Source organism: Macaca thibetana, chromosome 20 (genome assembly GCF_024542745.1).
Source record: "Macaca thibetana thibetana isolate TM-01 chromosome 20, ASM2454274v1, whole genome shotgun sequence".
Lineage (NCBI taxonomy): Eukaryota > Metazoa > Chordata > Mammalia > Primates > Cercopithecidae > Macaca > Macaca thibetana.
The window spans coordinates 27,736,425-27,751,413 of NC_065597.1; the positions used below are offsets into that span (position 1 = coordinate 27,736,425).

Sequence of the window (14,989 nt, forward strand, 5' to 3'; positions counted from 1 at the left end):
GTTATACTTTAAAAGTAAGTGTTATTTCTTGATTATATTTATTTGAAGATTATATTTGAGAATGAAAGATGTACTCCTCGCTGGAACATCTCTGGTGATAATAAAAACATGAGAATAAAAACCATTCAGAGGGCCGGGCGCGGTGGCTCAAGCCTGTAATCCCAGCACTTTGGGAGGCCGAGACGGGTGGATCACAAGGTCAGGAGATCGAGACCATCCTGGTGAACACAGTGAAACCCCTTCTCTACTAAAACTACAAAAAACTAGCCGGGCGAGGTGGCGGGCGCCTGTAGTCCCAGCTACTCGGGAGGCTGAGGCAGGAGAATGGCGTGAACCCGGGAGGCGGAGCTTGCAGTGAGCTGAGATCAGGCCACTGCACTCCAGCCTGGGCGACAGAGCGAGACTCCGTCTCAAAAAAAAAAAAAAACAAAAAACCATTCAGAGTGGTCAAGTTAAGACTGTCAGCCCACTGACATCTGGGAAGTCGCAATGATTGCTATGTAGTATGGAGAAGTTATTCCTTGTCCTTAGAGCTTTTTATCTGTGTGGGTTTTTTGATCTTCCTCTTCCTGAATTCATTTGTTCAATAAAGCTGTTTTGAGCACCTCCTCTATGCCAAGTGTACTGCATTAACTTCTGGCTAGACAAAGATGGAGCTAACTCGATTCTTGTACTTAAAAGAAATCAGCTTTATGGAGGTATAGCATATGTGCAGTGAATTTCACCCATTTAAAGTGTATATTTCCATGAGTTTTAACAGGCATATACATTTGTGTAATCACCTCCATAATCAAGATACCAGTTCTGTCATTCCCCGGAATGACATTGAGCCCCCTTGCAGCCTCTTCTTTTGTTCATCCTTGGCCCCAGCAAAGATAAAACTGCTGTTACAGTTTCTTTTTTGTTGGTTTCTTCTTCCATTTCTTTTTTTCTTAAGGTCAGCACCAAGGTGATTGTAATGAATATGAAAGTAGGTAGAATCTTGAACTTGTGCTAGGGCTATCCCAGATAAAGTTGACTGAATTTACTCCCTAATTTATCTGCTCTGTTTCATACAATAGCAATTTTACACAGCAGGTTATTCAATAATGAGGGCTATCTATATTACCTTGGTGTTTAGTACTAGTTAAGAGCAAAGCGAGTTAAAATTTAACGGCCTTTTTGTAATACAGTTCTATTATAGACACAGGACTGGAAAGTTGGTAAAAGTGGGTTTCTGTTAAGTGAATCATGTTTTCTAATTTGGCGATTCCATCTGAATTCAATCTAAAATTTCTGAATGAAATTTTAGCTCGGAATCTCCATGAAAACACTTAATATACAGCCAACCTGTTGAAAACCATACTTTGAAAGGTAAAATGATTACTTTTTGATAGCACTTTAATAGTAGAAATAGAATATACAGACAGGCAGAGAAGTAGACACTCAGTTGCAGTACTTTGACGTTTGAATTTCCAGGAAAGAGGTTGCCTGTGAGGGTGACTTTCTGATAGTTTGTCTGCTCTGTTCCCTTCTCAGGACCTCTCTGCCCCGAGAAAGTAAAGCCCTGTTAGTGGGGGAACAAAACTTCTCTTCCTCCCTCTTCCTTTGTCGGCTTCTGCCATTTGTGGCACTTAGTGCAGCTTGCAGTTGGCTTGCACTGTAATAAAACTGTAAATGTCACCCTGCCCAGACCCCTGTGTGTGTTGTATTCAAAGTTTTACTCTCATAGTCTTGCATAGTTCCCGTGTGGATAGTTGATGCTCAGTGCATGTTGTTAAATCAGTGAAATTCCTGCTGTGCATTCACTATTTGATGACAGTGTCATCTCCAGATGTCCTCAGAACCACCCACACCACCTTCTGAAGTTGAAAGTACACAGTGATTGTTCAGTAGATATCAGCTAGCACCCATTACTTACTGGGCTTTGATTCGTAAAGCCTAGTAAAGAAATGAAAATTTTTCTTTTGATACAAGTACTGACCTTTCTTTAAAACTTTATTTTATTGAGATATAATTCACATGCTGTGGAATTTCTGTATTTCAGTATGCATATCAGTGGTTTTTAGTATATTCACAGAGTTGTGTACGCAGCTCACACCGTAGTCAGTTTTAGCACGTTTCATCATCCCTAAAAGAAAGCTCATGTTCATTAGCAACCCCGCCTCCCGCTCCCCCATTCTCTTCTCCTCCCAGCCCTTGGCAACCATGATCTTTCTGTGTCTGGTAATTTGCCTATTCTGGGCATTTCATATGAATGGAAGAAACAATTTATGGCTCTTTGTGTCTGGCTTTAACTTAATATAATGTTTTCAAAGTCATCCTGTTGTAGCATGCATTATTAGTCTGATGACTTTTTCCTTTTTTGAGATAGAGTTTTGCTCTTTACCCAGGCTGGTGTGCAAATGGCACGATTTCCACTCACTGCAACCTCTGCCTCCTGGGTTCAAGCAATTCTCCTGCCTCAGCCTCCCGAGTAGCTGAGATTAGAGGCGCCTGCCACCACGCCCAGCTAATTTTTTTTTGTATTTTTAGTAGAGACAGGGTTTCACCATGTTGGCCAGTCTGTTCTCTAACTCCTGACCTCAGGTGATCCAGCTGCCTCAGCCCCGCAAAGTGCTGGGATTACAGGTGTGAGCCACCGTGCTGATGACATTTTCAAACCTGTGTTTCTTAATCCTTTTTAGATCCAAGAGATCCTTTTGGAGATGGGAAGAGTTTTAGAGGTTGTCTGGTCCAACATGCCTTCATTTTATAGTTGAGATTAAGGCTTTAATCACTCAAAACAGTCCATTGCTCTTTTCATGTTTCCCCAAAATCAGCTTATTTGGATGAGGAGAAGAGAGAGAAGACTTTATACTTCTCAGCTTCTTGTGTATTTTACTGTGACCTGGTTATACCGTTTGCTCCTGTGAGGCTTAGCTGTGCATCTGTGAATGGGAGATTGTTCTTGGAGATTGGTCATAGTTGTCCACCTGCCTCGGAAACTGCAAAGTACAAATGCAGCAGCAAAGTATTTATGTTCTTACCTCAGGGCTGATCTCCTATTTCCATCAGTCCTTTTGAAGGCAGAGAATGTTAATGTGGAGTAACCTACATATTTATTCAAATTTCCAGAGATGAGACTTTCAGAATACTGTGCTGCAGCGCCCCCTAGTGCCATGCTGTGCTGATAGTCCCCAGTGTCTCCCGAAGCCGAAAGTGGTGTTTCCGGCAGTTCCCACAGGAGAGCTGTAGCCCGAAGGTTGTGCAAGTGAACATTAGATGTCTTTCCTCCTTCTCACCTTCCTTGGGCTGAGATAGAGGAATGTATCTTTATTTCTGAGGGCAAGGTCTTTGTTTTTCCTTTAGCGGGAACACTGGATTTTCCCACTTTGTCTAAACCTTTGCCCAGGGTTTCTAAACTCAGGCCCTCTGAGGGCCGTGGTGGCCTCCACACCCTTCCAGAAGGTAAACTGAGCCAACTCAGCCAACAGGCTGTGCTCCAGGAAGTAAGGTGTCTTTTGTTCCCATCCCTACTGTGCTGTGAGCTTGCACCCCTTTTCTTGAAGTGTTTCTTGTATATTTTTTTCCCACATCCTCTTGAGAAAGGATCAGAAAGTAAAGATGTGAACAGCGAGAGTTTTGAAAGCCTGGGATGGAGGCCGGGTGGGATATGAGGGGAAATGGTGGAGGGGAATAGCTGCTAGAGCTCACAGTCTTACTTCCCCTAAAAAGGGGAAGAAATGCCTAAAGCCCTTGTAGTTTGCTCCCCCGAATCGCAGGCATTTCTGTACCGTCCCGCCCCTGGGCATTTCCTATGCAACCTCAGGACGCGGTGGTTACTGCTTTCTGGTTCCTCCTTTTGACCCCAGTGTTGTGACTCTGGCGGGGTTGCTGAAACCTTAGGTGACTTTGCAGTCTTTCCTTAATGTATTTGGTGTAGCTGTGGGAAGGGCAGAGTTAGTTGCTGCAGTGTCACATTTTCTGTAGTGTGGCATGGCTGACAGGGCCTCCAGTTACCTGCTTTTATTTTAGTTTTATGACAGCTACCAATATGTCCTAGGCTCTGCACTTTCTTTGAAATTACAAGAAAGAATAACTTATTCCTGCTTTTTAGTCTCCCATGTGAACTGAATTGTTCTGTATTTTATATGCCTCTCTTATGGGCAAAACTAATTCATGTCATCAGTGGCATTTCCTTCTCCACTAGATTGTAAACCCTGTGAAGTCAGACACTGAGTTATTTTCATCGTTATTTTACCCAAACACCTACAGTTTTTCCCGCTCATGTAACAGCCTTTGAAATAAGTTAATCTTCCGGAGGAGAGAAAACACTAAACAGTCAAACATAAGGAGAGGGTAAAGGTTTTCCTCATAACCTCACAATTTTCAGTGTTAGCTTTAAAAAAAAAACAACTCTTTATTTGGAAAGTTTCAAACTTGAAGAGTTGTGGAAAGAAAAGTAGTACAAAGAACCCCCAGATAGTCCTTTACCCAGATCCACCTGTTGTTAAGATTAAACCCGTTTGCTTAATCATTTGTGTGTGCTCGAGTTCTCTGTCTCTGCACATACACACTCATACTGATACACAAGCTTACAGACACACAGACATGGGCTAACACATGCAAATATACAGACATACAATCTTTTTCTGAACTCTTTGAGATTTGAGGGAAGATTACATACACCCTAGCCCCTTGCTCCTAAATTCTTGAATGTGTATTTCCTAAGAATAGGCATATTCTCTTAAATAACCACAGTAAAACGTGACCAGTTTCACAAATTTACATTGATGCAATACTTTTTTCTAACCTACTGTCCGTATTCTAATTTTGGGAGTTGACCATGTTAACGTCCTTTCTAGAATTTTCCCTTCTATCACAGGATACAGTCTAGGGTCCGGAAATTCATTTAGTTGTCGTGTCTCTAGCTTTTTGTAGTCTGGAAGTTTCCCACAACCTTTCAGGGTATTGACTTCTTTCATCAGCATTTCTTCTCCCCTCTTTTGGTAACATTCCTCATTTTACCAAACACCTAAAATAACTTTTGATTGGAAATTAGGAAGGCTTTTGGAGAAGGAGATGGTGAAACCAGAACATTTTCGTAGCAGTTGGCTGTCCTGAATTTCTGTAATAAACTTTTTGGTGTCACAAACATGCCTTGCTTCAACATTTAGTCAGATGTCATTTTAGTTAAATAATTGTCACTCACTGGTAAATGCTATAAATATATTGAATAAATTGCATAAATAATTGAAATATATTGAGTAAATATTTGGCCTTTTTTCCTTTTTTTTTTCTCGCTGTCGCCCAGGCTGGCGTGATCTTGGCTTACGGCAACCTGTGCCTCTTGGGTTCAAGCGATTCCCCTGCCTCAGCCTCCTGAGTAGCTGGGACTACAAGCATGTGCCACCACGGCTGGCTAATTTTTTGTGTTTTTAGTAGAGAGGGGGTTTCACCGTGTTGGTCAGGATAGTCTCGATCTCCTGATCTCGTGATCTGCCCACCTCGGCCTCCCAAAGTGCTGGGATTACAGGCGTGAGCCACTGCGCCCGGCCTCCTTTTGTAGTTTTATCAAAATTATAATTTATGTCCACTCACTGGTATTTGCTATTGAATAAATATTTGGCCATTTTTCCTTTTGTAATTTTATCAGCATATCAAAAAATTAGCTTTTTTCCTCCCAATAAAGTTGTCATATTCTATTTTATAAGCAACACCATTTTTCTTTTTTTTGAGACAGAGTCTTCCTCTGTCATTCAGGCTAAAGTGTAGTGGCACGATCTTGGCTCATTGCAACCTCCGCCTTCCAGGTTCACGTAATTCTTCTGCATCAGCCTCCCAAGTAGCTGGGATTACAGGTACCCGCCACCATGCCCGGCTAATTTTTGTATTTTTAGTAGAGGGGGGGTTTCACCATTTTGGCTAGGCTGGTCTTGAACTCCTCAAGTCAAGTGATCTGCTCGCCTCGGCTTCCGGAAGTGATGAGATTACAAGCGTGAGCCCCCATGTCTGGCCAAGCAACACTTTGTCTTCTGGAATAGTGTTGACAATAAATGCTGCTTCCATTGTACGGCTTTGACTGATGCGTAAGATTTTGTTAAATACGAAAATGTCTTAACCTTCACATATATATGGATTATTTTATCATTCATAATCCGTGTTTGAATGGTTACCATGCCAGCTTACTTTGCTTAGAAAGAAATATTTATCATTTTTCAAAATGTGCATTGCAATTCTAAGAAATTCCGTTTTATTCTTAGGATTCCCCTAGCTTGTAATATCAATGACTTGTCTTTTACTGACATTTGATAGTTCACTCCCCAAATAGGGGATTCCTTTATGTGTAGTTATTGGGTTGTATCAGAATTCCTGCTTGAGTATAAGTTATATATGTATTGGCACATAGGAAAAAGATACATGTCGTTTATCTGCTATGAGCATATGGGGAATACTCATTGTACAGGAGATGGAAATTCTAACCAAGGTTCCCCGGGATGCTGAAGGCCTTGCAGAGATGCTCTTAAACCCGTGGCACGGACTTCTTAGCAAGTTCCTTTGTTCTTTCAGTACCAAATCGAAAGGACAGGTTTTCAATATTGGTGTAGTGTAACTGCTCACTTTTAAGAGCTCATGCATTTAAGGATTAAAATAGGATTCACGTGTATTTTGATGGAGTCGTTTATTGAGCTGTGTGAGCCAGTGTTAAGGAAATCAAGCTGGAGTTCAGAACAGCTGTGGCTAGCCATTTGTCAGGTGTTAAATGATAGTTTAGGGTTGCATCATTGGTAGTCAGCAGTTACTTGCGGTGTAGTTTTTGGGTGACACATTTTCATCAAGTCCTAACCTGTTGTCAATGAGATCTTGAAACTAACATGCTTATGAAATTATGTCTGTGTAAAATGGGTGTGTTTGAAGAGTTGTAAGGTGCTGTTGTTTGTGTTTACTTTTTATGATTAATGTTTTGAATAAAGTATACAGTTCAAAAAAAAAAACCTCCAAAAGACATGCTAGGAAATCCCCTCCACTCCTGTCTGCGTCCACTCAGCGCTCCTGCCCCGGAGGTGAAGGGTCACATTTCTTCTTGTTGATCTTTCCAGTGTCTCTTTATGCAGACACAAATATCTATATTATTAACAAACACATATGTTATTAATAGCAATACAAATAAATATCCTATTTTCCTACCTTTTTTACACTGAGAGTGTTTTCTTCTTTTAATAGTATTTTGAAAATCTCTCGGTGTCTATACCTAAAGTTCTTCCTCATTTTCCCCCAGTTAATTTTGTAATTAGGTTGAAGGTACATATCTGTGGAGAAATTATTGACATGAAGTTATAATAAAAACACACTTAAAATCTGTAACAAATTTTCTCAGAGACTTTAAAAATAAAGACTTAAGTAAAACTAATACATTTGAAAATAATAGGAGAAAAAAAATTCCCTGAACCCTTTCTGAGCATTCCAGCTCAAGTCTTGAGGGTGTTTGCCGCTGACTCATGCTGAAGCCGCTTGGTGTCTGCATTTGAAACAGGAAGTGTGTGTTAGTGGCTTGGAATCCTGTTTTCTCCTCCTCTCCTCCTTTGCTGCCAAGATTTTTATCAATTCATTTGGATTTTTAGTTTTCTTACTGGATTGACCAGATCTAAAGACTTTAGACTGTATATGAACTCAAATAAGAAAATGTCCTTGGAAGTATGATTGGAATAAACATGAAATGTTTATTATTTTCCATTGTCTAGGAAGAAAACCTTCGTAAAGAAAATACCTAATAATCCTGCAGAACATTCTGATTTCTTATCCTTAGGTATCTTCCCCACATTCTGAAGTAAAAAACCTTTTTTATTAGTCATAAGATAAAATGGATAACTTTTAAGATAGCATTTCTACTTTTTTTTTTTTTTTTTTTTTTTTTTTTTTTGAGGCAGAGTTTCTGGCGCCAGGCTGGAGTGCAGTGGCTCGATCTTGGCTTGCTGCAACCTACGCCTCCTGGGTTCAAGTGATTCTCCTGCCTCAGCCTCCTGAGTAGCTGGGATTACAGGCTCACGCCACCATGCCTGGCTAATTTTTTGTATTTTTGCTGGAGGCAGGGTTTCACCATGTTAGCCAGGACAGTCTTGAACTCCTGACCTCACCATCCACCTGCCTCGGCCTCCCAAAGTTCTGGTATTACAGGCGTGAGCCACCGCGCCTGGCCTCTACTTTTTTTGTTTTTTAACTGCTCGTTGCAGAGCAGGACTACACCCCATAGGCAATGTGCACTGAGTAGCCTCGTTTCTACTATTGATATTAAACAAAACAGCATGATTCTAGTTTATTTATTCTTAATATTTGCATTAAACTTCACAGCTGCCATATGTTTCTTGGATTTTACTTCTATTTCTCAAATTCATTTTCTGGAATTCTTAAGCAGTTTTCTTCCCTCCCCACAAGAAAAAGGTGTATGTGACAGAAAATGTTCTTTCTCTTCTGCACTTGAAAAGTAATTTATAGAATTCTATGAAAAAATACTTGGGCATTCTAGGAACAAAATCCTTTTTTCTCGGAACTTTCAAAATGTTGCCCCATTGCCTTATATAGATAGCCTTGTTAATTTTGCTATTAAGACATTCTGTCGAGTTTTTTAATTTAGTGATTTAAAATTAGTAATCTAATTTCCGTGAATACTTTCATGATCTCTGATAGCTCCTTTTTTTTTGTGATAGTCTGTGCTAATTTTTTCTGCTTCCTTTTAGCCTATAGAATTTTCCCTTCCATTGCTTTGAGGGTTTCTTAGTGAGATTCATATCGTCTTTTCCCAGTGTTGGTGACGAGAAGAAGGTGTAACCTTTCAGTGACAGTATTTCAGAAGATCATTTCTGAACCATTTTGAGGCTCTGTTTATTTTCACTACTACCGTCAGTAATTTCTTTGTAGACTTTTGCAAGTATGTGTAAATATTATATGAAAATTTTTTTGTTCTTAATGTATATTTATAGTTTTGGTAGATGTTGTCAAAGAGCTCTCCAGAAATGTTTCCCCTGTGCATTCTTATGAGTAGGGTATTGCATTTAGTGGCCATTTATTCACATTTACAATAATAATGAGTGTTACTCATTTATGTAATATTTAGTTACTGGTTATTTTTGAATCACTTGGCTTGTAAATTTCCCTGCAAGTTACTAGACTGTTTAGTTCCATTAGAACAGAGGAACCACACTCTGCTTACCATTTTTATACCCAATACTGATAATACGTGGGCATTTAGTAGGTTCTAAATAATTATTGATTAAATGAATGAATCAGTGCTTCTCCATTGTGGAAATCTAGTCATGCTAAATCTTCTCAGTGACTTCTTCTTTTTTGTTTTTGAGATGCGAGTCTGGCTCTGTCGCCCAGGCTGGAGTGCGGTGGCACGATCTCCCCTCACTGCAACCTCCGCCTTCCGAGTTCAAGCGATTCTCCTTTCTCAGCCTCTGGAGCAGCAGGGACTACAGGTGCATGCCACCATGCCCGGCTAATTTTTGTATTTTTAGTAAAGATGGGAGTTTCACCATGTTGACCAGGCTGGTCTCGAATTCCTGACCCTAAGTGATTCGCCCATGTCAGCCTCCCGGAGTGCTGGGATTACAGGCGTGAGGCCTGCGCCAGGCCTCAATGATTTGTTTCTTGGAGCTCCATTGAGAATATGAACTGGTAGGCACTTGCCAGACTCACATCCATGCAGTTTAACCACTTCGTTTTCCAGAAAGTCAGATTCTGAATTCTGTGACATCAGGGCTTGCAACAAGGGCTTTGTCTGATAATACGTGTATCTGTGTGTCCTGTGGAAATGCATTTTTAAACTAAAAAGTTATATAGATATTTTTAAAGATCATTAATCAGGATCATTAACATTTTCCTTTTTTGGATTTCCTTGTCTTCCCATTTGAACCACGTTTTCTGCTTTTCTTTAGTATGTTTGGCAGAGAAAACGGAAATGGAGGTAGTGGCATGAGTCAGCAGAAAGGTAAATGGAACAACTGGCAGTATTTGTGAACCAATAAAACTCTCCTGCAAGCAGGACTCGACAAGTTTGGCATACAAAATTGACTTGTTTCAAAATAAGCTTTTTCACTTTCATAGTGTTCTTGGACAATTTGTAGGAAAGGTTCAGAAGTATTTCTTTCATATAAACAACCTAGAACTCTTGAGTTGCAGATCCTCTGTTTAATTGAGAAAGGATCTTGGGGGTTATGGCCCAAATATTGCATAGGATTGTTAAAATATGTAGCATTTTTTCTGAAAGTATATAATTTGTATATTTTATGTGATCAGTGACTCTCTTGTTTTTTTCAGTATATTTTTGGAGATTTTAGCCCTGATGAATTCAATCAGTTCTTTGTGACTCCTCGATCTTCAGTTGAGGTAAGACAAAACTGTGTTTCAGTGAGTACATGGGTAGATACAATTAATAGTTATGTTTCTATTTTAATTTTTTAAATAAAGAATTCCAATGTAGAGAAAAATATGGAGACTAATATGAGAAATACCTCAACCTACCAGCTAGATTTGGCTGACATTTGATTTGGCATTTTGCTGTATTTACTTTATTAGAGTTTGAAAAGCAAATAAAGCATGACAGATGCAATTGAAGCCTCCTTTGGACCTCTCTCCCATCGCTCCCCAGAAGTAACTACTCTGCTGAAGTTGGGAAATACTGGTCCTGACTGGTTTTCACCTTTTATCATATACGTGTATATCACCATAATCAATTGTAGTGTTTTATGTGCTTTAAAATGTTACATAAATGGTATACTGTGTTCATCATTTTGTCGTTTATTTTAAGCTAACGTTGTATTCTTTATGCTGCGAAATGTGTTCTTGTTCTTTGATTTGCGTTGCTCAGTACCACTTATTGAACACACCGCAATTTGCTTACGTATTTTCCTGTCGAGGGCCATTTAGGTCTCTAGTTCAGCTGTTAAAGATATTGCAGTCAATGTATTTTACCATGTCTCCTTGTGCCCCTCTGTGGGCTCCTCCGGGACATAGACCTGGGAATGGAATTACTGGGTTTGTGGACTGAGCCTCTTTAGTTTTACTAGAGACTGCTAGTTTGCTATCTAGGATTTTAACAGTCTGCATTCCTATCATCAGTGCATGGGGGTTTTCTTGTTCGTATTAAAAAAAAAAAATCTTGCTAACTCTTGGTGTTGGTATATTTAAAATTTTTGTGAATCTGATGTGTAGTAAATGGATTCTCATTGTTTTAATCTACATCTCCCAGATTACAGACAGCTGGGCACTATTTCATTATCTTCACATGTCTACTGGCAATACGGATGTCCTCTTCTGTGAATTACTTGATTTTATATCCCTTGTCCATATTTTTATTTATTTTTTATTTTTTTTATTTTTTATTTTTATTTTTATTTTTTTTTGAGACGGAGTCTCGCTCTGTCGCCCAGGCTGGAGTGCAGTGGCTGGATCTCAGCTCACTGCAAGCTCCGCCTCCCGGGTTTACGCCATTCTCCTGCCTCAGCCTCCCGAGTAGCTGGGACTACAGGCGCCCGCCACTGCGCCCGGCTAGTTTTTTGTATTTTTCAGTAGAGACGGGGTTTCATCGTGTTAGCCAGGATGGTCTTGATCTCCTGACCTCGTGATCCACCCGTCTCGGCCTCCCAAAGTGCTGGGATTACAGGCTTGAGCCACCGCGCCCGGCCCCCTTGTCCATATTTTTAAATCAAGTAGCTTGTCTTTTTCTTACTGATTTTAGGATTAATCTTTGGTTTTACAAGCATCTGTTCCTAGCATGAGGGCTTTAAGCTTCACATGTTAGGCACCTTTTTGGGGTTGGATTTTTTTGTTTTGTTTTGTTTTGGTTTTTTTGCTGGATAAGAGGAGTATACTTTTAACTTTAATGTCAACTGAATTGATTTTTTTCCCTTATAGTTTGTGGATTTTTAGTTTTAAAAATATCTTTAGGAAATTCTTCCCATCCTTGAGATAATGAAGACATTTGTCTGTTTTCTTCGAAAAGTTTTCAGGTTTTGTTTTCACGCTTCAGTGAGTATCGAGCACTGAACTCTGCATACATGTGAGGTGGCATCGAACTCCCTGTCCCTGTGGCCCTGGCAGGTGCCTCCGCACCATTCATTGGGAACTCAGCGCTTAGCTGTCCCGTCAGCCCTGTTGGGCAGCGCATCTCCCCTGGTTCCCAGTGTGCCGTTCTGTGGGCCTGTTGCTTATCTCTATATAAACACACATTTTATTTTATTTTTTTATTTCTATTTTTTTTCTTTCTTTCGAGACAGGGTCTCACTCTGCCCAGGCTGGAGTGCAGAGTGCAGTGGTGCAATCACAATTCACTGCAGCCTTGACCCCCGCCCTGCCCCAGGGGGGTCCTCACACTTCGGTCCCTGAGTAGCTGGGACTACAGGTGTGTGCCACCAGACACGGGTCATTTGTGTGTGTGTGTGTGGTTTCGCATTTTTTCCCACATCACACTGATGTAACCATACATTTTAGTTGCTACTGGTTTTCTCAAGTGTGTGCGCATGTGGATGGGTGTGTGTCTCTTTGCAAGTGAGTAGACAAAACTTGAGTTTTCATGGGATAGGAGAGTGAAAAGTGCACCGTATTTCAGGTCTGAAGGCCTGGGGTCGCTTCAGCTCTGCCACTTCCACAGGCTCGGAGGGCTTGGGCACGTTCTTTCCTTTCAGGCCTCCCATTTTTTTCTCTCTGTTTTGTTTTTTAAATTGAAAAAATGCAGAATGCTTATTCACGTCACGGAAATGTTGGGAAATCAGCTAATGTATGGTCCGATAGCTAGTGAGTAACAGATGTTAGTAGAAATGGATGAAAAGGGCACAGATGGTAAGTTATGCCAAACCTTTTATTCACAGTAGACATGACTGTGTCTCATGAAAATGAGTTTGAGCTTCAGAACTCGTAGTGTGTCTGGGCTTATTTGGACTTTGCTGTTTTTCTTATTTTTGAGCATACAGTGAAATTTGGAGGGGTATGAAAAGAGTTTATCAAAATCACAGTAACCTGAGAAAGGGAAATGCAGACTAACATAATTGGATTGAGTTACTTTTCCCAATCTTCAGGAGTCTGAATTATAATAGCACATAATTACACAGGAACTCACTTTCCTGGGGCTGCATGTGGTTGGGCCTGTGGGTATGTGAGTGGCGAGGGCGTGTCAGTTGGACCTGTGGGTTTGTGAGTGGCGAGGGCGTGTCACTTGGATCTGTGGGTGTGTGAGTGGCGAGGGCGTGTCACTTGGATCTGTGGGTGTGTGAGTGGCGAGGGCGTGTCACTTGGATCTGTGGGTGTGTGAGTGGCGAGGGCGTGTCACTTGGATCTGTGGGTGTGTGAGTGGCGAGGGCGTGTCACTTGGATCTGTGGGTGTGTGAGTGGCGAGGGCGTGTCACTTGGATCTGTGGGTGTGTGAGTGGCGAGGGCGTGTCACTTGGATCTGTGGGTGTGTGAGTGGCGAGGGCGTGTCACTTGGATCTGTGGGTGTGTGAGTGGCGAGGGCGTGTCACTTGGATCTGTGGGTGTGTGAGTGGCGAGGGCGTGTCACTTGGATCTGTGGGTGTGTGAGTGGCGAGGGCGTGTCACTTGGATCTGTGGGTGTGTGAGTGGCGAGGGCGTGTCACTTGGATCTGTGGGTGTGTGAGTGGCGAGGGCGTGTCACTTGGATCTGTGGGTGTGTGAGTGGCGAGGGCGTGTCACTTGGATCTGTGGGTGTGTGAGTGGCGAGGGCGTGTCACTTGGATCTGTGGGTGTGTGAATGGTGAGGGCGTGTCACTTCCACAGCACGGTTTGGCCTTTTATCTCTCAGGTAACATAATTGCTGCCCAGACATGCAGTGTTACTACCATGTGGCCATGGCATAAGTTACAATCTAGCCGAATTCTTCATATGCTTTTTCTCGGCTATTAGGAGCTTGATCAAACATTGTTTTCTCTACGTGGGGCCATGAATTGAAAAACCAAATTAAGAAATGTGGGGTGTTAAAATGAAAGTGCGTTCTGCCTTCCTGCAGAAGCGCCACTCCTGCCCACGGAGGGCTGCTTTGTCTTTTAGTTTGCTTGCTTGGCAGCTTGCCACCGACAAGATAAGGTGACTAGTAATTCAGTGGAATCAGGAGAAGCAAATTCAGGTGAAAGGTAGCTGGTATCTTTTCTAGAGCTGGGCTCTAGTGATTTTAAAATGGTTTTCTCCAGTGGAAAAAATGCAGTCAACTTATTTAATAAGCATATTTAAACCTCAGTCATAATCCTGTTATTTATGTTCAGAAAGAGGACATGCTCACCGTTCTTTACAGTTTCCAGAATCTCAGTTTTGGAAGTAGCACACACCCCAACCATGGCTGAGTAAATAAGCTCCCGATGACGTAGTGTTGGCAGTGGGCAGTGTGTGTGGTGTGGGCGTGTGTAGAGAGTAGAGACAGTTCTTAATTTGGTGTCTTAATGGGATTTTAAAGGAGGGCTTTGTGGTTCAGGAGAGTCTTTGGGACGGAAAGCAGAACACACAGGTAGCCCCAGAGGGAGACTTCAGAACATGACCTTCCTAGCCACAGGCCCAAGTATCCTTTTCACAAGGCTGCAGCGCTGTTTTCAGACTGCGTGTTAACATGACTATTCATAGATTTCAGACTGTGTTAACATAACTATTCATAGATGACAGTTTTTCCGCTTGCTCGTTTTGCATTTGTGTAGGGAATTTTATGTCTTTGCTTTGATTTTTGAACTTTGTATTCTTACAAATAGTTACATAGTTAACGAATGAACTTCGAACCATCCTTGCACTTTTCTTCTGTTGTGTATTTAGATATCCAGTTACCACAGACTAAGGGCATCTGATGTGTGAGGGAGGTTTGTTGAAAGAAAGGTGCTTTGTGCCTGTAGAGTAAAACACACACATTTCGACAGTGCCACAACCCACCTGGCATTCCTGCAGGTGCACTTTTTTATCACCTTAGCAAATCAAAGTAAGTGTGTTGAGCACGCTTACAGAAGGTGGCAGTGTCATCCGGAGTTTGATGGTGGTCGTC

The 14,989-nt window shown here is 41.4% G+C and overlaps 2 protein-coding genes across 3 annotated transcripts in view; one reads left to right on the forward strand and one right to left on the reverse strand.

Annotated features, from left to right (window-relative positions):
* Positions 1-14,989, reverse strand: part of MEAK7 (MTOR associated protein, eak-7 homolog) — a 672,801-nt gene that overhangs the window by 260,154 nt on the left and 397,658 nt on the right. The gene's annotated exons all lie outside the window — the stretch shown is intronic.
* Positions 1-14,989, forward strand: part of USP10 (ubiquitin specific peptidase 10) — an 81,370-nt gene that overhangs the window by 23,843 nt on the left and 42,538 nt on the right. For both annotated transcript variants that reach the window (XM_050773614.1, XM_050773615.1), the window contains exon 2: positions 10,279-10,347. In XM_050773614.1, the coding sequence (XP_050629571.1) occupies positions 10,279-10,347 (69 nt within the window). The remainder of the gene's footprint in view (positions 1-10,278; positions 10,348-14,989) is intronic.